The 27,131-nt window shown below is 40.0% G+C and overlaps 1 protein-coding gene across 2 annotated transcripts; it reads right to left on the reverse strand.

Moving 5' to 3' along the window:
• Positions 1–16: 16 nt before the first annotated feature.
• LOC132701763 (intermembrane lipid transfer protein Vps13) lies at positions 17–27,061 on the reverse strand. 2 transcript variants are annotated; one of them, XM_060669936.1, is made up of 36 exons: positions 26,623–27,061; positions 26,062–26,567; positions 25,868–26,006; positions 25,334–25,531; positions 25,091–25,278; positions 24,423–24,639; positions 22,759–22,996; positions 22,442–22,702; positions 21,000–21,228; positions 20,219–20,451; positions 18,706–18,844; positions 18,499–18,649; positions 17,845–18,436; positions 17,661–17,793; positions 17,458–17,607; positions 14,900–15,145; positions 14,561–14,842; positions 14,313–14,510; positions 10,085–11,395; positions 9,850–10,028; positions 9,062–9,422; positions 8,495–9,004; positions 8,210–8,425; positions 7,990–8,037; positions 7,450–7,653; positions 7,109–7,393; positions 6,769–6,917; positions 6,542–6,717; positions 6,113–6,334; positions 5,721–5,880; positions 5,322–5,664; positions 5,021–5,268; positions 4,527–4,962; positions 4,308–4,477; positions 2,439–2,691; positions 17–484 (listed from the first exon to the last, which is right to left on the reverse strand). In XM_060669936.1, the coding sequence occupies exons 1-36, from the start codon at positions 26,720–26,722 to the stop codon at positions 290–292; spliced, it is 9,666 nt and encodes a 3,221-aa protein (XP_060525919.1). In that variant the 5' UTR covers positions 26,723–27,061; the 3' UTR covers positions 17–289. The 2 variants fall into 2 exon arrangements, with proteins under 2 accessions (XP_060525919.1, XP_060525920.1); XM_060669937.1 differs by lacking the exon at positions 7,990–8,037.
• Positions 27,062–27,131: the final 70 nt, after the last annotated feature.

Consider the following 27,131-nt stretch of genomic DNA (forward strand, 5'->3'; position numbering starts at 1 on the left):
AACCCTTTGAAAAAAAACCTTTAATCAAATAATACCAAAACACTGTCATTGTGCACTAAAGCAAACCAAAAGCATATCATAAAAATTACGATTCAACTTACATATTAAAGGACGTTCGGCATCAATTAAGTATCCAAAATATACATAACCTAAAGAGATGACTAGCTTATCTTTCGCCGATCCCAAAATTATAATAATAACAATAACAAATGCTTCCGTGCGACGACAAATATTAGAGTAAAAAAATATGGCCGATATATCATGTGAAAAGCGTAACGAATACCAGTCCTTAGGCGCTTCGCAACGACTCGATCTTAAAGCACAACTCCTCCCTTACTTGGGGATCCGATATAATTATCGTTTTGGTCGATTCGCTTGACCCGAAAAACTTCTTTCTTTTGGCGTCTGGTATCGTTATCTGGACTCCTTTCGGCACCACTTTGGCAGGATGCAATAGCTCCTTCCACGTGTAAGACCAATCGATCTGCAACGAGAGATTGCAAAGTATCCACCCCTTTTATCTATTCGACTCACATAGACAGCCAAAGAAATTTCAGATTTCAAACCAAATAATTGAGATTTAGTTTGGCCACACATCTACAGATGGCAGCACAACACTCAGATCAGGTGATTATAAATCTATGATTAGTTTGGATATGAACCTATAATTGTGTGGACGGAGGATGGTGAACTTACGTATTCCTACTACTAAACAGATTTCATGGACAATGAGGGACGTCCCACGGTTGCACACCATAAAATCCCAATTATAGTTGTCTTGTTAGAAACATTTTCAATTAAGTTTCGAGCTCTTGGCGTCATCTAATTTTGGCTAGTTGTAACCCGGTGCGTGGGTGTATATTTTTAAGGGTTATGCGAATAATAAATCAGTTTCTTGTTCTTTTCCCTTTAGAACTGAGACTTCACAGGTTCACAGCGATTGAGGGTCATAGATTTTACTAAAGGTCAGCAAATATACCAACAGTTGATAGGCAGTCCAGTGTACTTTCTTTACAAGATATAGCGTGAGTCAATTAAATAAAGATTTCACAGGTGTTCATTGGAAGTACGCATGTATGTAGGAAATATGTATGTACTTAGATACCTTTAAGCGACCAAAGATTATAGTTTGCTTTCAAAGGAAAACGCTGGACTCTGATCGCAAGGAGTAACATTTTAGATACCTGGTCTTAATGGATCTGTAACTCCCTACGACGGTTGCAAAAAAAACTGCCTACAACTATAGTGTTATGGAGGCGGAATATATGACCATGTCAGAATATGGAAATAGGCAATCTATTTGAGCAATTTACTGCCGAAATTGATAGGAACCAAGCAATGTATTGGAGTTTTTAATGACAATCAGTGTGCATTCTGTTGGTCTGCAAATCCTATGTTTCACAAGAGGTCGAAACATGTAGACATCATTTTGTGTACGATGCATTATTAGAGTGGAATATTAAGATAGAAACAAAATACCAAACAAATGGCTTAGGCTGTGAGAAACTATTATTGGACATGTTATGCTTATTAGAAATAGGCAAATATTAAAAATTAAGTTTGGACCTCTTGGCGCCATCTAGTTTTGACTAGTTGTAACCCGACACGTGGATATACGTTATTTAAGGTTATGCAAATAATAAATCAGTCTTTATCAGATTGTTTGAGGGGGCGGAGCTAAAGGAGGAACATGAACATTGTCTCGTTATATTTCTCAAGAACTTTTGATATGTGGTCAGTGATATTTTTAATGTAAGGAGTGGCAAGTGTGGGGTTGCTTTTGCACTCATTGTTTTTGGAAGGTTAGTGATGGAATGTTTAGTATCTCTAATATAGAAATTCTTAAAGAGGAGAGCATATGTGAGGTGTTTTTAATACAAATAATAAATCAGTATTTATTGGATATTCGTTTGTGTAGAATGCCATCTTGTTTAATTTATTTACTGATATCAACTGAAGTGTTCTAAGTCTTTTTTAAATTCATTTTGTTTACTGATCAACAGTATTATTAGAGTTTAGTTTAAATACTTCTCTCTATTAATAATTTAAAAGTATCTCAATCCATATAAATTTTTGTGATATCCACATATTTGTATTTGATGTAAACACATTTTTTTTAAGCCGAAAATCCATAAGAAAAGTGCGAAATCCTGTCAGACTAGGTCGTAATACATATATGAGGAATTATTGACATGATATCACATAATAGGCAAAAATACTCGTTATCACGGTTGCAATCTGGTGTTTCGGGAAAATGGCTGATAACATTTGTTCTAAAAAATAAATATCTGAATCTTTCGGCGGGATGAAAGCATCGAAGCATCGAATCACATCTAGAGTTTAATGTTTGGTCGTGATTTTCTTTAGTCCAGACTCACTGATTAGATTATAATACGTCATTTCGATAACACCCTGTATTGTCTTATTACGTTGCTCACCTGCCAACCACCGAACATGTCGTTATGCTCGACGTACGCCATCCTCTTATCGGTCAACAACAAAATTTCCTTGTTCTTAACTATCGCCCTATGATACACGTACACGTCCGTCGACGAGTACTTTCCCTTGCACAGTTCTATCAGCAGTTTGTTACCTTCCGCTTCGACGCTGTTGTAAGGCCTGACCAAGCCGTCCGCTTGGAGAAAACGCGGCGGACGCAGCCTCAACGTGTCCTCGCCGACCTCCGTCGCTCTGAAACATTGAAATTTATCGTTGATAAATTGCCTAACAACCAGCATCAACCATTATAAATGAAAAATAGCCTACTACCAGACGACAATGATAATGATTAGTCTATTTAATTTGTGAGTTTTTCAAATCAACTTCAACTATTCAAGAATCTTCTGAATTAGTCCTGCGTTGGTTGTTGATAAATCGAACTAAATGACGTTTCACCAATCATCCTGATGAGTTTATTTGTCATTGTCTTAAGGCTCTTTCGTGTTCTTTTAGCCTAGCTAATATATTCTATGTCCCATATCCATGAAATGCTGTTAACTGTGTAAGGAAGAACACATTCAAAATACCACTGACCACATATCAAAAGTTCTTAAGAAATATGAAGTTAAAATCAAATTTACTACTTGTCCAAAAATCTCTCATCATCTTCTCTTCAAAGAGAAAATTCCGTTTAAGATAGCAACATTCCATGCATATGGGATAAAAGATACATTGAAGAAACAGGACGAAAAATATCAACTAGGCTGAAAGAACATGAAAGAGCCTTAAAACTATCACAAATCAACTCATCAGCAGTGGCAGAATACAATCATGCAACAGGACATCAAATCAAATCAAATGCTTATGGGAGCATTCATTCGACACAATGTTCATGGCCCTCCTTTAGCTCCGCCCACCACAAGCACATATAAGCGGTTACAGAGTAGAATGTAATTTGTGGCATATTGGCTTGAACCACCTGCATCCCTCTAGAGCCTAGACCATTCGCTCGCTAAAAAAAGTGAAAAGACGAACGAAATAATAATTTTTACGAGGGGTGGTTGCTTTTGTTAGCCTCCTCAATAAATTCAGCGAAGTCGCTAACGGTTGTTCCGCCGTTGATACAAACCGAATCAGAGTCAAAAGCAATTTTTTAATTTTTTTTTCTGTTCTCTGCTGTCCGAAACGGACCTTTGGGAAGTTTTTGAAGCTGGATAACATTTGAACGGTTGCAACTACGTACTTCAAATTTTCCTCCGTAGTAATACTAGTAGAAGCGCAGCGGCCCACCAAATATTGAGCCAATCAGGCATCGGAGGTCATTTTGTCTATCATTCGTAGCGTTTTCTGAGAGGCAAGGTAACATCCGAAATATTGGGCCATCCAGTTGAAAATAAAACTGGAAGGAATAGGAAGTTCTGAAGTTTTTTTTTGGGAACAAAAAAAATTCTTGAACCAGAAGATGCGAGAGATTTAGGGCGATACCCCAAAAGTAGTAAAAAATATACAGGGTTACAGCTGGTATAGGGTCAAGGGCAAAAAATGTAAAGTTGTTTTTTTATGTCAAACTGTGGTAAACAGCGCAATCTGGTTTTAACGTTCTTTTAGACCGCCACGAGAGCCACGATTTTTGCCTTTATTGTTTTCATCCATGATACAGGGTGCGCGATATACGGACCAGAAAGCGATTGGTTGGAATTAAATATAACCTCGTAGCTCAACTATTTACGCTTTTCGTCTATTATACTGGGCGTTCGCAAAATATTGAATCGTTTGTGATAGTGATGATTTCGTGAATGTGCCATTAGGTTCCTCTGGAGCTTAACCGAGAAGCAATCAATCGGCTTGTTTATATTGCTATAAAATACCTTTTAACTACGTCCAAAGAGCCGCTAGCGAAATCGACCAATCCGGCGGCGGGTCGGGTGACCAACCCCACCGCGCCCTTGCCTAATCCCTTGAAGAAGCCCTCGACTCCCTGCTCCTTCGCACCGCTCACCGGCTTCGTGAACACCCCCGTGACGCCGTCCACCACGCCCTACGAAAACGAATGGCGGTCGCGGTTCAACCGGTATCATCTTAGTTACCATAACGAGCCCCTTGCCGCTCCTAGCGATTCCCTCCTGGACCGTCGCTGGTTTCTTGTTGATCTGATCTCGTCGCTTTCGTTGGAACTCTTCGTCGAACGTCAGCGCCGCAATGCCTTTTCCCATGGCCCCGGTGATCCTGGTGGCCGCGCCCAAAGCTCCGCCTACCGTGTGCCCGAACAAACTTTTCACGCCCAAGGCGAGTCCTTCGGCAAACTCGCTCGGCCCTTGAATAGCGCCCTGGAACGGTTCGTAGAACAGGTCCTCGACGCCCTTACTTATCCCGATCACTAAGCCGTAGGGGTTGCCGATGACGTCGAGGCCGAGTACCAGCACGTACAACTGTTTGATCAGCTGACCTTGGTAATGGCTGATAGCTTCGGACACCAGCTGTCTTTGGGTCAAGAAAATGTAATCGCGTTCGAAGAACGATAACCTGGAGAGATACGCAAAACATCGCAAAAACGTAGCGAAGAACGTTGAACGGCGCTCACTTGAACACGACATCCTGAAGGTCGGTTAATGTGACGCCCACCCCCTGGAGAAGGACGTTGAGGAAATTGGGAGTGGAAGCGCTTTGGCCTGCGGAAGAACCGGCGGCCAACGAAAAGCTCACGTGGATCTTCAAGGGGGAAAAGTGGAGCAAGTCGTAGAAGCTTTTCTGCTCTTGAAGAGCTTGGCTTGAAGCGTGCGAGTACAGAGCTTGGTGGACGAGTTGCATGTCCGTAACGAACAGTTGCCTCTGGAATAAGACGGCGGATCAAAATCACCCAATTAAAAAATATTTTTGCTTACGTCCTCCTCGTCGGAACTCTCCGCTTCCTCCATCATGTGCATCAACGCGTTGACGAAGCCCATATCGACTTTCACGTGGAACTCCTGGACCAGCACCTTGAAGTACTTGAACTGCCTGATCTGGCTGTTCTTGATTAGCAACTGGACAATGCTGACCTCGACGAACGGTTTGATGCCGCTGTCGACGGCCACACTCTTAGGGGGCGGCACGGGCGCCAGAACGATGGGGAAGATGCAGTCGGACATCTGATTGTCGATCTGCAGCCGGTTGATTTTCGCGTGGAGCTGCGTCTGGCTCGGGCTGGTCTTCATCTGGAGCCACACCCCGGTTTGGAAGGTGCGTCTATAACGTATACCACACCATTTGAATTGTTGCGCATTTCAGCCAACAGAACTAACCTAATTTTCCTCTTACGAGGTTTGAACATCTGCTGCAGATCGAAGTCTATTTCGATGCTGCCGTCGATAACGGTACGACCACTGACCGAAGTATCAGAAGTACTTTGTCTGGACAAGTAGCCTTGGTAGGCGTTCTCGATGTGGGTGGACTCCTTCGCACCTATGCAGTTCGGGATTAAGGAACTTAATTGATGTCTGAGACACCAAAAAGAAGCAATGGCAAAAAAAATCAGTATATGAACTTCCAATCCAAAACACTCTTGAGTTTCGATAATTTGATGGAGTTGAAGCACTCATTGGTTAATTGTATTTCAGTAAGCTTGCTTTTGGTTCAATATTTTTACCACTCTTTTACGTAATAAATGTTCTTTAGACAAGCCAAGTGGTCTTACCCAACGGCTTGTACCTCTTCCTATTGACTTTGCAAGTTTCCCAAATCACTCCGCTACTCGCGATACCGATATACATGACCTCTTGGCGGGTGAGGTTGTTGACCAAACTCAACCCGAGCCCGTGCAAAGACAAGGTTATCTCCTGCTGTATAACTTCAAAGATGTTGGTGGCTCCCTGAGCGATCCCCCTGTCCGTGGTGAACAGCAACACCCTCTGCATACCTAGCGAGCCAAAAATTAATTTTAAATAAACACCTCGGGCGCACCGAATTAGCCAAGCACATAGTTCATTAAAAGTTTGACAGCTTTGGGCTTTGGCCTTAAACAAATGTTATTTCAGTTTTTTTCCCGTTTTGTCAGCACCAGCCACGCCCTACTAGGCGTTGTATATAAACTACTATATGAGTAATGCACGATTTCATCATTTACCATCCAAAAACGAAGACCAGCACACCTCGCATTGCTCCGTCACAAAGAAGCTACCGCAGTCGTCTTTCCTCAGGTCGTTTTCGATCTCGTTCTTGTGCGACTTTTCCCAGACCACCATCCGGGGTCCAGAAGGATTTTCCCACGTGTAGAGCACGCAGTGCTTCGGTTTGAGCGTTCTGAAGGGTCAATGTGCTAACGACAAATTCCAAAAAGGTCGAAGCTTTTACCTAATTTGAACCGACTCCTTTTCCCAGAAGTTTATATCGACATCCGAATGATTGATAATGAGGGCCGGGGCGCTACCCGCGCTATAGGGGACGAAATTGATGTAGACTGCACCCTCTGTCAGCTGAATGTCTACACTAATGCCTCCGTACTAAAAATAAAGGCCAGTGCAACCGGAGCTTCTCTGTCCAGCAAGAAGAGTTCAATTTCAATAGAGAAACAACTTAGATTTGAAGAGTAAACGAAAAATTGGATTAATTCCAGTAGTCACTTTTTTTCAAAGTTCAAAATTATGTTAGTTTCATTCGTATATTTCTACCTATACCTCTGCCCCTCGCCTACCTTATTGTTCAGCTTAAGTAGGGTGGTGTGGCTTTCGGTGTACAAAAATGGCGGGCTTATTTCTGCGGTGCCGGCGATCCTCAGCTTCAGTAGTTTGTCTTCGAGCTCGCTCTTGGGCCACAGGGCGGTGCAAGACTTCGGCTCGATTTTGACCCACGGATCCGCAGGTCTGTCACTTTCCTGACACTCTATGACGAACGGCGCGTCGTTTATTATGACATAGTATGGCATAAATGTCACCTGCTTGGTCAGGTTGTTGTAGGTCAGCTGGTTGTGCACGCCGATCTAAAATCGGAGAATCCGAATAGGTTAAGGATAAAGTCCTCTATGACGCGATATACCTGATACACACGATTATTGGACTTGCAATTGACCACGCCCGACGAACCGGCAACATCCAGCGAGAACTTGTCGGACCAGTCGCCCGACTCCACCCTAATGGAGGCCTTCTTTTTTCCGAAGAAGTTTTTGGTATTGAACGAGAACAATATCGGCCCTTTAAAGTTCGCTGGGTGATGTAACACGTTCAGGTTTTCATCCGACGTCTAGAACGGAAACCATATTTAACCCAAACTTTGGCAAGCGAGTTACATGTACCAGACCGTGGTCAAAGGGTATTAGCATCGACATAACCTCTGCCACCTAAATAGTTAACAACTTCCGTGTCACAACAATAACCCAAAATGTAATGAGGCAAAATTAAAACTATACGGGTTAGACGAATAAGGTCCGAAATTTTACGATTTTGCAACTTTCCCGTTTGACCATTCGATAGGGATGCCCATGGAAGGGCCCAAGCATGCGAGACAGAAAAAAAAGTGTACAACATCCATTGCGCTGCAAACAAACAAAAATATAGGCCAGCTAGGTAGTTTTTGTACCTTTGCGGGACTCCCTGCCGCTTCATGCTTCTCAGTTTTTTTCGATTTCTGGAATAAAAAGGGACAAAAACATTTACATTGAGGTAGTAATAACAAAAAAAAACGCATCACTAGAAATGTTATGCATTTGATTCTCTCTTATTCAATAACAAAATTAGTATCAAAGTATCAATTTAAATTGTCCCACAAAATATACTAGCAAATTGATGTAAACACTCACCCTGTAACCAATCATAAGCCCCGTCTTGTTCAGCATCCAAAATGGGCAGTACAAAGAGTAAATGAGCGACCCGTTCTTGTTGATGGTGTGCATACCGAGGTCCAACGACCTCTTGGTTGGACTGTCATAGCTATGGAAGGTCCAGACTTCGAATTCTGGTGGGTTTTCTTCCGTATCTTTCCGGCAAGACCACTCCTTTTCCAAATACTCAGGCAACTGTTAGTATAAAAGTATAATCATTTATTCCATTTTGACATTTGCCGATTACAATCGTCTACCGCTTACCCTAATTACGATTGCAGATTTTCCTGGGTCTACGTCGGGTAGCTGCAAAGTGTCGCCCGCCTTAACCTCTATGTCCTCGTCGAGCTCTTCCACGCACACCACAATCGGCAACGGCAGGAAATTTTTCAAAATGGCAGCCGGTCTCAAATGGATATTGTAACAAGTACTGGCCATAGTGTGTCGGGAAGTGTTCTCGTAGTAAACCTGTTCCATTTCGCCAATCGCTTTGATAATAAAAGGGTTCTTGCCGTTTGAGTGGGCTTCCTTCAGCACTGGACATCTAAGTAGCTTCACAATGTTGACGTCCAGCTGGAGATCCTTCCAGATATACGGATTACTAGTGACTGAGTAGCCGTTGACACCAAAAAAAAGTTCGTTCGTTTGGGTATAGACGGCCTTCAAGGGCAGATTTAAAGTATCACCCGGCTCCACCGAGCCTACCAGTTCCAATTCGTCACCTCTCTGGGTCATATAGTAAACATCTACCGCGACATTGAAGTGATTAAAGACCTGAAATAACAACGGTTGTGAACAATGTCGATCCACTTGAAACACCAGCTAACGCACTTGCAAAATACTCCTGATGGTGATCAGGGTGACCCCTTCATCGACTTTCACGTCGGATATGATGCCCCAATTGTTGTTATCCTTGACGTAGTTCAGCATAAAGTACCGTTTATCCGCCCTGACGACGGGCAAGCTCAATTGGCAATCGGTTTTGTTTACTTTGACGTTTAAAATGTATTGCTTATCCAGCTCGTTACGATTCAATTCCTGGCCAAGCTGAATAACGTGTGATCGGGCTTGTTTTAAGACCAAAGGCACCGCTGCCGATTTGTTGATGTCCTCTAGCGAGCCGCCATCCGCGATTTTAAACGAGCTCTCCTCCAGAAGGAGGGTAATGGGTTCTCCGATATCGTTCAACACTCTGGAAAAAGTTGCCGATTCAGGCAAGAGTTGAAGGGGATAATCGCAAAACTAGTTTGGAACAAACATCTGAATGGTGTAAGCTACGACGGCAAGAGTATTCTCAGACTTCGTCTACTTCAAGCCGATGGCCCAGTATGCTATAGTAACATTATTTAAGTTTACAGAAAAGGTGCACTACAGAAAAAATGGAGTATTCTAAACTGTATTAAAGTACACAGAGTGAAACAATAAAGTACCACCCAAACTTTTCGTGAAACAAAAAGAACATTATGGACAAAATTAGTTCAAAGAGTGCTTACATAAAAAAGGCTTAGCTTGATTTTGAAATAGAGCGGAAATATGGATGAAATGAGATTTCCTTTGGACATCAATTGTTTCCCACTTCCCCCTTAGCAGTTTATAAGTCAGTTTAATTTTAAACGTACCTGTAGGGAGCTACTACTTCACTCGCAGCAATCTTCTCCGGCTTCATGGCGGACGCAAAGGCCTTGCCCAAATTCTTCAACACTTCCAAACACGTTTTCGTCACCGTAAGCTCCAGGGTTTTCTCCGAGATTAGGTCGACGCTCATCACCGCAGGCTGAGGAGTCGCCATAACTTCCACCTATCACAAAACGTTAATGATCCATTGAAATCACAATCCATTAGATGTGTTCCAACCTCGTTTTCAGACGCGGGGCTGGTAAAATTGAGCGCTTCGTCAGGTTCGTTCATTGACATCTCCAACCTAAGATGCCACGGCTCGAATTTTAGGCTGTCTCCGGATTTTCGCTCGACGGGCTCGATCAGAGGTTCCCAAAGTGCTAGTCGACTGTTATAGTAGCCCATCTGGATGGTCAGGGACGCTTCGACGCCCAATTGCGATGACCAATTCCTGGCGCTGCCTTTGAGGCTTGCCTCGAATAGTAACATGGGTAGGGTCTTGTTGCCCACACCCGCTTCCACGGTGATAACCAGCGACGGCATCGATATGAGGCACAGCTCTTGTAACGCGGGCTTGGCCAGGGTTTGTTCCATCACTTCCTCCGTCGCTTCTTGCGCGGTCTCACTCTTCAGGAACCAAAAATCGTTATCTTTGAAGGCGCGTTGCGTCCAGAGGTTCTGGTAGTTAAACTGCTCCTCTTCTTGCGCGCTCTGCGTAGTCGAGCTCTGGGACATAGTAACCAGCACTCTATTTAACAATTCTATAGTCGCTGGTGACACCCTTAACAACACTTCCTCCACCATTAGCTCAAGGTGAAGTCCCTTGCCCTCGGGCGTGGAACCCGCCAAGCTCACTGTCACCGGATGCAAAATATTGCCCCTGGTTTCGGCCCTTCTGGCCGGATTATAACTGCATGTGTAGAGCTGGAGGTCCTTGATGAGTCCGTTCATAACCTGATGCTCTCCACTCAGCCTAAACTTGACTAAAATCTCGCTGTTGAGTATCATAGCATGAGTGTCGACATTGTCCATGTGCTCGACGAGAATTATATCGGGCTTCTCTACCTTCAGGTTAAGCGTCATCTGAGATGTGGGTTTGGCTTCCTCAATGGTACCCACTGATACCTTACTGGTTTTAGCGCTTTTGCTTTGAACCGATTTGGTCTTTTGGGCAGCTTTCGAATTGTCTGCCGGAAGCGAAAACACTTCCGCTACTTTCAAGAGATAATCGACAGACAGAATGACCGTGAAACTGTACACCCTGACATCGGCGAACACGTCGTTGCCGGTCTGCTGAAAGGTGACGTCGATCATACTCCTGGGATGTAGAGACTCGCTGGAGCTCGCTATCAGGGCATCATCTTGCTGAGAACGTTCAATTAAGCGGTTTAGCTTGTCCTCGCGACCTTTCCGCATATCGTCTAGCAGACAGTTCACTAGCAGGACGGAAGTTACTAAAGAACCGTCCGACAAGATACGTCCTTTGAGCGAAAGGCCTTCCAGAGTGAACCTTCCCAAATGGGTGTCCTCCCTGGTGGTTTGGGCGAGCTACAAATTACGTTATAGCAGCTGGAAGCTTGTTAAGATTTATTAGTAACATATTTATAAACTTAAGTTATACCAGAAAACCATGCAAGCAAAATAGAAACGAAATCAACAAAAATCTATTTAATAATCTAAATATTGAGTCATTATGTGATTTTTAAAGAGGGGAGCAGAGTTAAATCCGAACATATCTATTTCTCTCTACTTTTACTATAATTATTAAATTGCATATTCGATATAGAGGCGAAATATGGATTAAAGTTAAAATAAATCTAAAAAACTAACTAACTTCTTTCTTCTTGATTTTGTGTGTCAAAATGAAACTCTAAGTAGATGTCAAATGTTCCATGCTTTTTAAAATATATTTATTACACAAGGGGGACCAGACCATAAAAACACATCCAATTAGGTCTATAAGGTTTTATAACTTTCACAAAAAAAAATAAAATAAAGTCCAATATTTACATATTTTAGGGTCTAAAGGAATGCCAAGATCTCTAGTTTATGTTAGTTGATAATCAAAATGAACTAAAATTTTGGTTTTGTGAATGTTAATGTAAATAGTATTTTATTGTCAGTAGTCAATTTATGAGCTGCAACTATGTCCCCCTCAAATACCTGAAAATGACTAGTAGTATAGTTTTTAACTACAGCCTGGAAACTACTCCAATTACCAGATGCACCTCTTTCATTTTGTACGACACTAAACTGTTCTTTGCCTCTCATATTGAAACCATTGGCAAAGATTCAACAAGATCGATGGGCTTTATATTTCGTAACGCTAAAGAGTTTCGGAACATTCAGGCTCTCAAAGCATTGTTTTTTAGCTATGTCAGATCCAAGCTTGAGTACTGTGCGACAATCTGGTTCCCCATTCACGCTAAATATATAGACCAATTGGAGGGTATACAGAGAAAGTTCGTTAAATTCCTGGCATTTAAAACTGACGGAGTATTTCCGGCGCGGAGTACTGAACAGTCATTACTTTTGGAAAGATTTGAACTCCCGTTTTTAAAATGGCGAAGAAACTACCTAGCGGTTATCTTCCTCTGCAAAATTGTTCTATCCAGGATTGACTGCTCGGAGCTCTTAAAGCAATTACCTCTCCATGTTCCTCAAAGATCTGTCCTCAGTTCGCCGATTTTCCACCTGCCTACCCCATCTACAAATTTCCTTATAAAAACCCCCTTACACAATGCTATGTATCTTTTCAATGACCGTTGTAGTGATATTGACACTTTCAACCTCTCCTATAATCAGTTATCAAACATTCTCAAAACAATTTTTTTTGTTTAGGCAATTGATATTGTATCACGCATAGGCACTAAGGTACGAGTACAAGTGTGAGTTCTTTAATTTGTTTATACATTTTGCTATATTGTATTTAAATGCTTGTCAGATTGTCTTGTAAATGGATGTAGAATCTGTTAGACAATAAATGATTATTATTATTATTATTATTACCATTATTATTATTATTATTATTATTACCATTATTATTATTATTACCATTATTATTACATATCGGGATTGTTTCAAAAATAGAACTGCAAAAATTCGTACAATTTGAAGTGCTTGCTTGGATATATGAACTACTACATATTTCAGCGTCCAGCATTTTTATCGCTTGATGTAATGGTGGATTTTTTAACACAATTTGTTTATTACCATTTGTTTACTGTTTTAAATACATGTTTACACTTAAATACCACCGAAAAGAGACCAAATGATTCAATGCGGTCGACACCAGCCATATGTTATTATTATAAATTGAGATTGCTTCAAAAATACAACGGCAGAAATTAGGAGATGTTGGAGTGCTTGCATGAACATATGAACTACTAAAGATTCCATCGTCCAGCATTTTTATCGCTTCACCTAACGGTGTTTAGTCTGCTAACTGTTTTAAATACAAGTTTACAACTAAATACCATCAACAAGAAACTAATATTCAGTGTGGTCGCGACGAGTCTTTAATTGTTACTATTGTTATTTATTCATTATTACATAGTGACAATGCTTCAAAAATAAAACGACAGAAATCAGAAGATGTTGAGGGTTTGCTTTGACATATAAACGATTAAGCATTACACCATTTAGCATTTTCATCACTTGAATTAGTGATTTTCTTTACTACAATTTGTTTATTTTTATTTATTAGCCCCTAAGGAAACCAAAACATCCAATAGGGTCACTACAAGTCTTTATTTGTTACTATTGACATTGATTCAAAAATAAAACGAAAACTAGAAAACAAAGATGTTGCGTGGTTTCCTTGGACATATTAGCTACCAAATATTTCACCGTCTAGCATTTTTATCGCTTGATTTAGAGGTTTTTTTTTACTACAATTTGTTTATTTCTATTTGTTTATTTTGCTTACTGTGTTAAAGACTAGTTTACCCCTCAATACCTTCAAAAAGAAAGCAAAGGAGTCAATGCGGTCTCCACCAGCTTGTAATTGTTACTATTATTATTACAAAACGAGAACGCTTCAAAGATACAACGGCAGATATCCGCAGATGTCTCGCATTTTCATAATTTGATTTAGTGGTAGATTTTTTACGACAATTTGTTTATTTATATTTGTTTACTTTGCTTAAAAAGATTTAATGCGATTGCGACCAGCTTCGAATTGTTACTATATCTAGATTACTTCAAAAATACCGCGGCAGAAATCCGTAGATGTTGTCTAGTATGAACTACTAAATATTTCACTATCCACCATTTTTATCACTAGATTTTTTTCAATAATTTCTTTATTTCTATTTGCTTAGTTTACGTACTGTGTTTGTATTTCACCAGTAAATAACATAAAAAAGAAACTAAAAATTGCCACCAGCTTCAAACTGTCACTATTTGATTCAAGTGTCTGTTTGGACATATGAACTACTACTCACAACTCGCCTCAACCGCTCACCTGCTTAAATCCGCCCGAATACAAATCGACGATGAGTTTTTCCATGGCGAAGGTAAACTTGAGGAACACGTACAGCTGGGGCTTGGTTTCCTCTTTTTTCTCTACGATCTCCGTCGACGTTTCTAGCGTGGGCTTAACCGCTACGGAACTCGACGACAGGACCGCTGCTTTTCCACTTTGCGTTGCCACTTCCTTAGTCTGCAACAAATCGTTTGAAAAAAATGGTCGCCCAAAAATGCGAAACGTGCCTGTCCTTCGGCCAGATTGCCGCTCAATACCGACATAACCATCTGGTAGTCAGCTTGGGAGACGTGCAAACCGATCAACTTTATATTTCCGCTGACGTCCAGGTCGGGTATCGATTTGTACCACCCGGCAGAAAGGTTCCTCTTCAATGAAACAGAGAAATTGATCGGCTCCAGTATCACGCACTCGCTGACGATATTTTCTTTAGAGTCTAGTTCGACCGTTGACGCTTTCAAGTCGGTCAGCGAGACTTTCATTTCGTCCACAACCGCTGAGAAACCGTCCTATAAAACACAAAGGGAATGAAACGGACACCTCACCCTAGGGCCGGACGAACTCGCCTCGTTCTTCGCGTCGAGCACTAAAAACCGGTTGGTGACGGAGATCACGCCCAGATCGAGCAAGATGGCGTCCGTACTCTTCGAATTGACGGGCACTATGATGTTGGGTGCCCTCAGGCGGACGTTGAGCGCGATTTTCGTCGCCTTCTGGTACGCCTCTTTGACGTTTTCGCGCGCCCTCTGTGCGGCCGCCTCCGAAGCTTCGGCTATCGCCTGCTGCGCCGCTTGGAATTGGTTCAAGAAGTTCTGCGCATAGAAGAAACGCGCATATAATTACCCCGTAAAGCCACCCTGTTCCGGTTCCACTTCAAATTACAAATTTAATTTTCGTGATTGTGTTCGGCACCTGCTGATGCGTTTATTTGTCTTGGTCTTAAGGCACTTTCATGTTCTTTCAGCCTAGGTCATATTTTTCGTCCAGTCTCTCCAATGTATTCTTTGCCGCATATGCACCAAATGCTGGTATCTCGAAAGGAATGTTTTCCCCGAAAGTCTGTGTCTCAGATTGCAAGCATCTTTGAATTCAATTGCCTATTTAAGAGAAGCTGTTGAGCCACTGAGTGTTACGTTAAGTGGCTGTATTTGTTCCTTTCGATCGCTATTAAGCTTTTTGGTTAGGTTCCAGGCAATTTCTATTCAGTTCTATCTAAGGTTTTTATCCACCTGATCTGTCTGCCGTCGCTGAGCATTTCCATCAAGGCTGTACCACATGTTAGTGTTTCCTCGAAAATCGGATTTAGATTTAAGAATATTGTCAAGCGTTGCATTAGACAGACCCGATGATTAGTAGAAATAGATATTATGTAGACGAGACATGGTTTGACACTATGCTTCCAGAGGAAACACTTTACACTGTGGTTCGAGAAAATGTTAGGTGCCAAACGCTTTGCTATCTTCAGCAAAAAACTGATAAATAGACTACCAGGCTACCATGAGGACATGACAAGTGAACTTTTGAAAATTAAAAAATTCTGTGCTTCCACCAGGCAGAGTAATATGATAGTGCTACTTATTACAGCACTTTCGCTAAAAAGGTGCCAACAGTCAGCACTAAAAGAGGATATTGCAAGTTTCTTAGTTAGCATGACCTTTTTTGAAGATAGTTTTACAAAAAGGTAGTTCATGAAGACTAATGCTTTGAAAACTGGATTGATTACATTGCGCGTTTTTATCGTATTTAATTGTTGTTTCTGTATAGTACATTGAATTTTTTCCAAACTATCTGAATAAGATTTGTTAGCATTTTATTCAATTGAACCATTATATATTCCAAAGCCTTCATTGCTCATATCCTAATAATGTGGTAACGGCAATCAATATAATAATAATATTATTAATAATAAGTAAATACACATTTTATAAGAAATTTAGACACACGCGTAGTCCAGTTCAGCATTCCAGGAATTCTGACTGTTCTTACACTAAATTTAGTATCTGACATGAGGAAATATACAAAAAAATAGATTAAACATATCATGTGTCAATCAAAGCATTCGCAGAATTTGCTAACAACAAAAAAAAGTAGAAACAGAAACATTTGATGCAGCAAGATTTATGAGCCTATGCACAGATCTGTATTTGTATACCTAAGAATCAGCAGGCACATTTTGCTTTCTCCTGGTTAGAGCACTGCGTTTTAGATCAAGCCTAGTGACTCCACATAGGCGATGATAGCTCCCAGAGTCGTGTCCCTGATTACCACAAAAGATGATTCACCAAGCATGGCTTCACACCTACGCGAGAGGTTAAGACATTAGCACAGAATGTGTTCTACTGTCTTGTCTTTCTGTTCGCACACCCTGCACATGGTACTCAAGCCCAATCTGAATGCCTGTGGCATTTTCCTGGACACATTCTGGTATTGTTTGGCTGCTCTTTAGTTTGGCTAGCTCAATAGTTTTAGAATTTGTTTTCATAAGTTTTCATATTAAGTTGAATACCACCAGTTCAAACAAGAAGTACAGGTGGCACTTTAAAGCATATTTAGTCTTTAAATTCATTAGGGAGGTTACTAAATACTTTATATACACACTAAGAATAGGAGCGCTTGAAAATTTTCATTGAGTGACCTTTAGACCTAATATTCATATTATGTCGTTAATTCCGAAACTAATTCTATTTTATAGAAACTGTGGTATCTTCAGGGCTGTAATATCATTTTCTAACATTTCTTGAAAATACTCTAAAAATGTGTACAGTCACTATAGGAGATCTGTAAATTGCTGCTACGACTAAGAACTCATTTTCTATTGCTAATTATAACCATATAGTCGGGGAGCAGCGCTTGTCCTTTACAACTACTAGTCAGTAGAGCTTTTTTTTGTCCTCGATTATTTGTTTCACTACTGTAAGCGCGACACCTACCAACCTTTACTTGTACCGACAGAGTGCTTCTCCTTCTTAATGTACCTTACCCAAATAGCGTTAGTTTTTGGGTAGTTCAAATGTACCATTTTTATATGACTCACGTAGAAACTAGATCATCTATCATGAAAATACCGTAATCTCCTAGCACTTTTTTTATACAATAACTACCACCCCATACCCACAAAACTGACCAGCATGTTACTGACGAACCAGTTGACGAAAACGATTCGCGTCTCCGCCATCTTGACCGTGACGTCGATGTCCGGCTTCTGGGACTCTTCCTCCAAGTTGTTGAGGACCACTTGGGCGGTTAGGGCGGTACCCTCCACAGTTGACAAAATCTAAAACCCGAAAAATCAATACCGTACCGCATAAGCTTCCCGGACCAACTCACCATACTGTGCTTGGTTTCGGGATTGAGATCGATGACGACGATATCCGCGAGCCTGGCCAAGACTTGGGTGTAGGTGGACTTGATGGCAACGTCGCAATTTAAGCCGCGCACGGCCACCGACGAAATATCGGCCCTGAAATCATCTCGGCAATATAAAGGGTCTATTAAAGATCGAGATCCTTACGAGTCCGTTGCGAATTTGATCATCACCTCTTTAATGTCAGCTTTAACTTTAAACTTGATAGACTCCACGACTACCGACTCCGTTTTTTTCTTGTCCTTCTTGGCGATTTTAACCGCCTCCTTGGATATCTCGCTTATCGTGGACAGAGTCCTCTGGAGTCTGTGGGAGGGTTCAGAAACGACGACCGTCGACTGTGTCAACTCGGCTACAGTCTCTTGGATGCTCTGGGCGAATGCCATTAGAGAGAGTAGCGCCTCCTGCTGTAGCATGACGTCGAGTGTGCTAAAATCAAGGCCGACGCTCGTCTCGCACGAGTGATACACAGAATGGAAGTCCGGGGATTTTGGATCCACTTGAGAAAAGGTGACCTTGAACAAGCACTGCTCGTTCGACGAGGCCAATGGAGTGTTTATCACGGGAATGACTCGGGAGTCCCTGTTTTGGGCCACGTTAACGCTGCCCAACAGCAGGGTCACGTTGAGGTCCGAGGTCCGCTGCAACAGCTTCGCCTCCAAGGATTTCACCTCGAGGGTCGCCATCTGGCGAATTTTCGACGACAGGGTCTCTTGCTGATTCAAAGTAAATCGGATTTCTAAAACGCAACACGGTGTGAAGGCGCGCAGTCCGTATTTAGTTTTGCGTTTTGTGATTTACCTGAAAGACAGACGGATATATCCATGATTTGAAACTGGGTAAACTGCCTGGCGTCATCCGCGTCCCTTGTCGGTAACAAAGCCTTCGTCGGGATAGCGTTGTCTTGCAAATGCTTCAGCAGGCTGGCGGTGGAGCCGGAGAATTTATTTTTCTACGTTCGCAAGAAATAAATCAACAAATATATCTCCGCATGCGGCTACTGCTTACCACCAGCGGTTCAGGTTCCGGTAAGTCGTTTTGTGGCAGGGGTATACTGGTGATCAGCGATATCAGGAGCAGTAGTCTCGCATCCGATACGGCCATATCGATTGATGGAAGATCGCAAATGATTTTCGTATGGGGCAGTCTGTGAAATTAGTAATTGTGCAAAATAGAATATTTGTATAAGTGTTAGGCTTGTGCTATTATAGGTAAGTTAGGCCGTTAATAAAATGAAAAATACATTGAACGGCTAAAATATGGAACAAATCCATTTAAAAATCAGGTATTGGATTTCAGTAAATCTGTTCGCACACGTACATCAAAATTTTTTCTTGCGCACTTTTTGCACTAAATGGGTTGGGTCAAAAAGTAGATGTCGATAACTCTTTTAAAGTCCATTTTCAGATGTCTGCGTCTCCTATCTCTTACTTTCACGAGCAAAAGAATGAAAAAAAAAATGAATTTAATTTTAAAACGAATTTGTAAAGTTTTTAAATAGTCACAATTACATTTCTGTCAGCAAAAACGTGACACGTTTAAATGACAGTCGGAAAATTGAAATTTTAATTTTTATTGGATATTAAAACGAGAACTGAAGAAGAAATTTGTACATTGTTTATTACCCAATATCAATTACGGTATCGATTACAACGACCCCCAAACGACAAGTGCTGATAAATATACAAGATGTGGTATTTTTATTAATATGTACATATGAAGGTACATAAAATAAATTTTGTATCTGTAGATGTATCTTCCGAAGTTAGTTCCTAAGGGTACCATTTTGGGACGTATGGATATATATATATATATATATATATATATATATATATATATATATATATATATATATATATATATATATATATATATATATATATATATATATATATATATATATATATATATAAATCGCGACTACACTAACTTGATCAAAATATCAATATGAATATTATATCATCATTACAATAAGCAATTACATTACATTACTATTAACTATTACAGCACACATTATCAAAAGTTGACAATACATCATTTATGTTACTCCAAAAACAACTTTACTAATTATAAGTATCAACGAAGTGTTGAAGAATGTCTTGGTTATTAAAAAATGATGCTCATTTACCATGGTAAGTTCTAAGTCGCAATTTTTCGGATTTTCGATTTATGCCTTTGTTTCAAGTTCAACAAAATTTTGATTTTGGTTGTATTACATTTTAAGCTAGTAGTTCGTCGCTCTAGTGGCCATCTTTGCCTGTTATCCACTATTTATCAAATTATTTTTAAAAACAGTTTAAATGGTTATAAGTTATTTTAAAAATAAATCTAACTCTCTATCAAATATAATGCATAAGACATTTAATCTACCCCGAGAACAAATATGGAATTACTCTTTCACTTGTAGACACATCCACGAAATAACTACTGTTAAATGAGATACTTACATTTGCTGTACCGGCCTTTGTTGTATTGAGTAGTTCCAATGTACACCCTATTTTTAAACAACCAAATCACTTACCGAGGGTCGTCGGTGATCAGACACTTGGAGTATGTGACGCTTAAGCTCAGCGGGCTCAGAAGATGCATCTCGGTGATGACGGAACCATCGAAGCACCGCCTCCAGTCCTCTTCGCCCTGAGCGACCAGTACCTGCAACTCACTTAGCTCCAATTTGAAGTGGTCGTAACTGAACGTCTTCATCTTTTCGAATATCTCTTCGTGGGCGAGCCCTTCGGCGTGCAATCTTTTGACCTATCACAGAAAACTACTTTTACCGTACATGTCATCATGTTCACGTTAAGCATACAAGATGTTTCGCGATCTTCGACCTCGATTTGCTCAGTTTAAAACACAGTCAGCTAATTTTGCAAAAAATGAAGAAGACACCATCAAGTTCGATTTATGTAATGTTGAATATTTCTTTGCTGGTATCAGAAATAACTAAATTTTGAATATTGTCGCCAATCTGGCTGGGGAGATGGATCCGTTGAAGGTAAAATCACATTTTACATCTATGGATTTTCTGGTTTTTAAGATGGAAAAGAATGGGGTTGCTACAAATGTAGATGAATCTCGCCAGAAAAGAAATGACTACTGCGCTTAGATTAAGAAATAACTGCTGTTACTTTAATTTAACTTGTTTGAATGCGGAGAATTAGGAGATTTATTTAGTTGTGTGAGCAATTGGAATTACTCTCAATCATGGCGAAACGTTAGCAAATTCGAGTCAACAAAAACCGACGCAGGAGAAATTCAGAAGTTTAATAAAAAGTACATAATTGGTATATTATAATTATTACCTCCATAATAGACGACCTTTTTCCGGAAGAGAAGATTTTCACGCGACCGAGGTTGACGACAAGGACATTCTGTAACTCTTCGTACTTGCCCCCGTAAGGGATGATAACGTAAGGCGCGGCAAGATCTATGTCGAGGTCGAGCCTATTGTGCTGCTCAATTGCATACTGAAGTCCGGTCGCCGTCATCTCCTTGACGTTGCTTAATTGGCTGCTGGCTGCCGCCGATAGCCTGGCAAAAACAAAAATGAATGGTGAATTTTACGAGGGTAATATCTCACCATATACGTTCGTTGGAAGTTCTTTAAGTTAGGAAAAACTTAATAGTTTCAAATTCTGGCACTTAGGCTGATTCAAGATTTCCTTGCATTTAAAAATATTTTCAAGGTCACACCACTTTCGCTTACACTGGAAGTCGACATTATCATTCTTATTTTAATTCGAACGCCCTGTATGTGATTTTGTTTGGATGCCTGAGGACGAAAATTTTTACAGTTATAATACTATTTCTAACAGCAGAAATCTGTATTCACAATTGATCTATCGCATGTGAGGTATCCAACATCTGATAAAGACTGTATATTTTTGGATAGAATTCAACTCTGCATCTATTTGCCACCATTTTAATCCGTTCGAATCTGAATGTAAAAAACTTAGAAACAAATATTTTCAAAATTGTCAAATTTGTGGATAACGCAACCACAAACAAAAACTTTTTTTGTCATATTATCACAACAAAAATTCATTAGTAATACCACTAGAGGTCAAAAAATTTCCGGATTTAATATGGCCTCGTGTGGTATTCCGTAACCTCAAATATTTAAACAATAATAACAAATAATGAAACCGGACGTCAAATCTTCTTTGATAAAACTAAAATTCTTGTATGGAATTCTTCTAGCATCAAAAAATTGGAAAATCTATAAGCAACCAAACAACCTTAACCGCGACTCAGGTGCTTTCTTTCACTTTCACCTCGACAAAAACCGATGCAGGAGGAATCCAGATTTGTAAATAGTAAGAAAGCTCTTTATCAAATTATTTAGACCTTTTAGCATAATATCAACAGAATTCTAAGTAGTCTATTAGATTTTGAGATATCAAATTTTATCCCTAAGCCCTATTCTACACCACACTGTGATCCAGGACAAAGGGAATAAGATAAGACAAGTAATTGGAAGCGTTGTGACTTTGAAAACATTCTTAAATCGCGATAAATCGATCGCCCTTGACAAGAAACACAATTAACAAACATAACTTAGACAGTATAACGACTACTAGCGGAAGTACTAGGTCCCAAGACTTAACTTAGTTTTGATCTCACGCTAAGGATTGTCTAGATAAGACTTGAATAACCTCAAGTCTCCAGAATTTCAAACCCCAAGTTTTTCCTAACCCCTAATTTCTCAAAAATGTTTAATGGATTGCTTTTCGAAACTACTTACTGGTCCAAGGAGGAGTCGGGCGGAACTTTGAACACGTCGACGATTTTATTTATGGTCTGCGCGTCGTAAGTGACCTTGAGCGGTTTGGTGACGACTTTCAGCCTCTGGTCGCACGTCTTGTCGATGGGGTTCGTCTCGAACATGATATCGACGAAACACTTGAGGGAGCTCGTCTGCAACTCCTCGGGAATCAATAATTTTGGCACGTAATCGTCCTGCCTCAGACCGTCGGTGATCAGATAATCTATTTGCACGCGGGCTCTAAAAATCGAACAAACCGATGAAGTCGGATAAGAGGGAGACGGCGCTAGGCTCACTTCATAGCCGCGGCTGCTACTCGCGTCTCTAACGTCACCTTCACACCGCTCAAACTCGAGAACAGTATGGTGGTCGAGTCGTCTCTGAGTTCGACCTCGAGCGACCTCAGCAAAAAGCTGACCGACTTGTCGGTATAGTCTTCGGGATAAGCGGCGAGTTCCGCGCTTTCCTGGTATCCGATCGCTTTGTAAAGACGCGCCTTCTCTTCCGCAGTCATTTCTTTCTCGAACTGCTTCACTAAAATTATGGCCAAAAACTATACCGACCCGGGGACGCGATTCCTCCTCTTGGCTTGTTCAGAGCTTACCTAAAACTGGCTCGTATTCTACTCTGTACCTGCTTATATATTGTTTGAGGCGGGTGGAGCTAAAGGACGGGCATGAGCATTGACTCGGATCATTCTTTCCCATATTTTTGAAAGACAAAGACCTGGGTCGCGGCTAAGATTGTTTGGTTGCTTATAGATTTTTATTAATTCTCGGGTTTTTCGTTGGTGGAAGTATTGATTACATGCATGATTGTATCTATAAGTGAACTAACATTCTTAATAATGATTCAATGATGATTACCTTTCACCAATATGGGAATCAGTCATCTGAGACAATATTCATGCCCATCCTTTAGCTCCGCCCCCCGCCTAACCAACTACTAACCAAACAATATATAAGCAGGTACAGAGTAGAATGCGAGCAAGTTTCAGTTAAGCTCTGAAGAAGCCAATATGGTAAAATAAAATTGAAACGGCTGACTTGGTGGTTTTCCAATGAAGCACATGGAAACTCCTTCCTTTTTCCAAGTCAGATTTGCACAATTGAGTTATCCTATGTAGACGTAGGGTTGAATTAAACAAAGAAGAGGAAAGGGACAAAATAACTAACCGTTACGTCTATCATTTGCTCCGATATACAGTGTTTTTCACCAACCTTTTAATCAAAAGTATATTGAGATGTAATTTAGAAACCCCTTTCAATTTTTGGGGTTAACCTAAGTGCCAAGTGTACTTTTTTTTAAATTTTCAACATTCTCGCACTTCCAGTTCAACCGAAAGTTGCTGTCAACTTGCTTGTTTCAAAGGTCCAGTACAAAGTTTTGAACAGATTTTACGTATAATTTCCTACACCTATATTTAACCGTTATTGAAACATTTAACATTGAAAAAAACATCCACCACTAGCTTAACCAACCAATTTCTGAAAATTTTATCCTTATATTTGGTTTAAGAGGTCTAAGAATTTAAGTTCACGTTTCTGTTATTATTATTATTGTCTACGTTTTACAGGGTGTGGAAAATTAGACCACAAACACTTTAAAATTGTGATTAAAGTGGTATTTTTTTTTTCAAATCAGACACTGTAACTTTAAGTGTTATCAAGTCCAGGACTTATTTCTCTATCAAACTGCTTTAGGGTTACCTATTCACAATATTCACCATATTCACAATAATTAGGTTTTTTCACAGTCTCAGGTAAACATTTTCCCTTCTAATACTTGTTTATGGAAAAACAATTATTACTATTACTGTCATTATTACTATACTACTTATTACATTTGACACTATAATTATTTTTCCATAATAATAACGCACATTTAAATATGAGTTACATATAAGCCACGGCGGTTCATTTGAACCACCACGTCATCAAAAACGGTTTTATATGCTTACAAATTGCCGTGGATTTGTCTAGCGCATCTAAATCCTCCTGGTTGCTTTTGGATCCGCCGAACCAGCCGGAAAACCATCCGCTCTTATTTTCCGTTTTTTTGTGGATCTCTTCCAGCCGTTCCGTTTCCAGCTCGATCCTCTGCCTAATGATTACGACGCTAGTCAAATCCAAGTTTTTCTCGCACTCCGTAATCCTCTCTTTTTCGTTTGCGTTAGCCTGGAAAAATATTTAAAACGTAATAATCATATATAACATCACATATAACAGAGTTTATCCCTCCCTATGGAAATATTACGCTCTAAGGACCGTGCACTGTGGTAGATTTTGGTATGGTCTGGAATAATATTTATATTTTTGTAGTAGGCTATGTAATGTTTGTTAACCATAGCAATAACAAAAGAGTGCACTTTTTAGACGTATGGTAGTGCTTAAGTCAGATGTTTGACACATCCTCCTTAGAAGTCAATATTTAATTAAAAGTAACATAATTTTATTATCCGCATAACAAGTTTGATTTTACAAGTGCCATTTTTTTCTTTTTTACAGCATTTTTAATAATAATAATTTAATAGGAAATTTTTGTTTATTTCATGTGTATAGAGAAATAAAATTTTGCAAGGTTGACATGTGGGAATAAAAGTTTTAGAAATAATTGAAAAACCCTTACGCATTTTTTTAGTTGTTTCTTGTACAACTCTCCGTATTCTCTGCCCATGTTCCTATGAGCGAGCATATGCGCCCAGTCCCAGTTCTGTCTGCGCCTTTTCACCTCACCTTCGAGGACACATTTATAGGCGAAATGCCACCACTCCTTGTAATGGCCCTTGTAGGACTTGACGTCAGGTTTGTATTTACCTTAAATGATTTACAATTGAGACAAAAGATCAAATCTTTTCAGATCTAAACCTACGGTAAGGTATGCCTTTGGACATTCGGTCCATGGAGTCTGCCAAACCTATTATGTCGCGATACTGGGCTTTCGTTATACCAATAAAGAGTTTGCCCATGTCTAAGTTAAGATGGTACATTGGTAAAGAGTAGGGTTGGTCTTCTTCATCCGGTTTCGGAACCATCCTTAGCCTTGCAGATGCTACTATTGGTCCGAGGACTGAAATAAAAATTTAATTATACGTATTTACGAGAATTTAAGAAAGTTCCATCCATTTAAAATAAAACAAGCATAATATAAAACTTCAAAGAACGAATAACATTTCTGCAATGATTCATTTGACCTACTGCAGAGTACCACATTGTTTTTTATACTATCCTATCTCACCTACTGGAAACCTGAACAAAAAAAATAAAACCGCCCAAAAAGTAGTACAATAAAATATTCACTTAACTAATTTTTTTTTTATTAATATTTTCCAACCCCAAATGTTAATTTTTGTAAATAAAAGGAAAAATATACAAAAACAAGCAATTTTATTTAAAATAAACCAACTGTAGTTGTAGCCCGGAGGTTTTTGATCATTGGAAGCTATGTCTGTTTGTAGTCTTGTGACGAGGTCCTGCCTCGACAGCTGATCATATAAATCGCTGTTGCAGTTCCAATATACAGCAAGTCCTTCTAGTTGCACCACCTGGTGGAGAAAAAAATCTACCAAAAGTCCATACAAATTTTATCTGTGACCTAACCTTGTATATTTTAGACAAATCATCAGTTATGCCTTTTTTCCAATTAGCATCAGTACTCTCCACATTTAATTGCGCCAAAGTCACCCCCAAAGCGAAAGGGTGATTGGGATGGGTTACCCTATCCTCATACCTGATATGAATGTTTTTTATATGCAGCTGTATGTTTTTGATAATCTGCTGCGTCAGTTTTTGAACAAAAGAAGGATCAGCTTTCGGCTTGTCCTTCTCTTTTTCCGCCTTTTTTGCATTTTCAATCTTTTCTATTTCCTTTTTCCTCACTTCAATCAATTTCTTGTCCTCTTTCAGTGCGTCGTACTTAACTTGAGAGTTGGGTTCTGCAAAAAGATAGACATCTTCGATGGAAACAATAGTCGGGGAAGTGTAAAGGCTCTTCCACGGAATTTTCAGGACAAGTTTGCCGATTTTTCCATAAACAGTTTGTATAGGCAAATCGAGATCATCCAATGCCGATGGCTTGAGGACCAAATCTTTAAGCTGCACATCCCCTGAATAGAATACACAAGTAAGGAACTGGGCCCCACGGCGTGTTAGCCTTCTTACCGCCCCATATGCCTATGTTCAGCTGGTTTCCATCGAGATTTTCAACAAAATCGCCAAGAAACTGATTTAGGACCTGCGAAACTGCGCTTTCAAACACCATTTTGATAACGCTCTTCTTTAAGAATCAATGCCCGATAAAACGTCCATCAATTGAAAGTTAAAAAATATGTAACGGCTATGCCGATTTTAACTTAATGAAGAACCGCTTATTATAGCTGATGACATCAACAGAGCAAGGTTAACTTTCGGCACCGTTAACGGTCATATAAATGTCACAATTTAAGCTACCGAGTTTACATTTCGACTCGGTAAATAAATAGTGATTTGAATTACTTATCAGCTTTAACGATCAGTAATTATGTATTATCAGTTGCTTTACGCTATGAGCATGACACATGCCCAACAAATGTAAATAAACAGAACAGGACATTTAAAACATTTTGACATTTCGAAGGTTACGTAATTTCTTCTTCCTCTCATTCATGGAAGCCTTAGAAGCAAAAAATATA

Source organism: Cylas formicarius, unplaced genomic scaffold, assembly GCF_029955315.1.
Source record: "Cylas formicarius isolate icCylForm1 unplaced genomic scaffold, icCylForm1.1 PGA_scaffold_5__7_contigs__length_24384050, whole genome shotgun sequence".
Classification (NCBI taxonomy): Eukaryota; Metazoa; Arthropoda; class Insecta; order Coleoptera; family Brentidae; genus Cylas; species Cylas formicarius.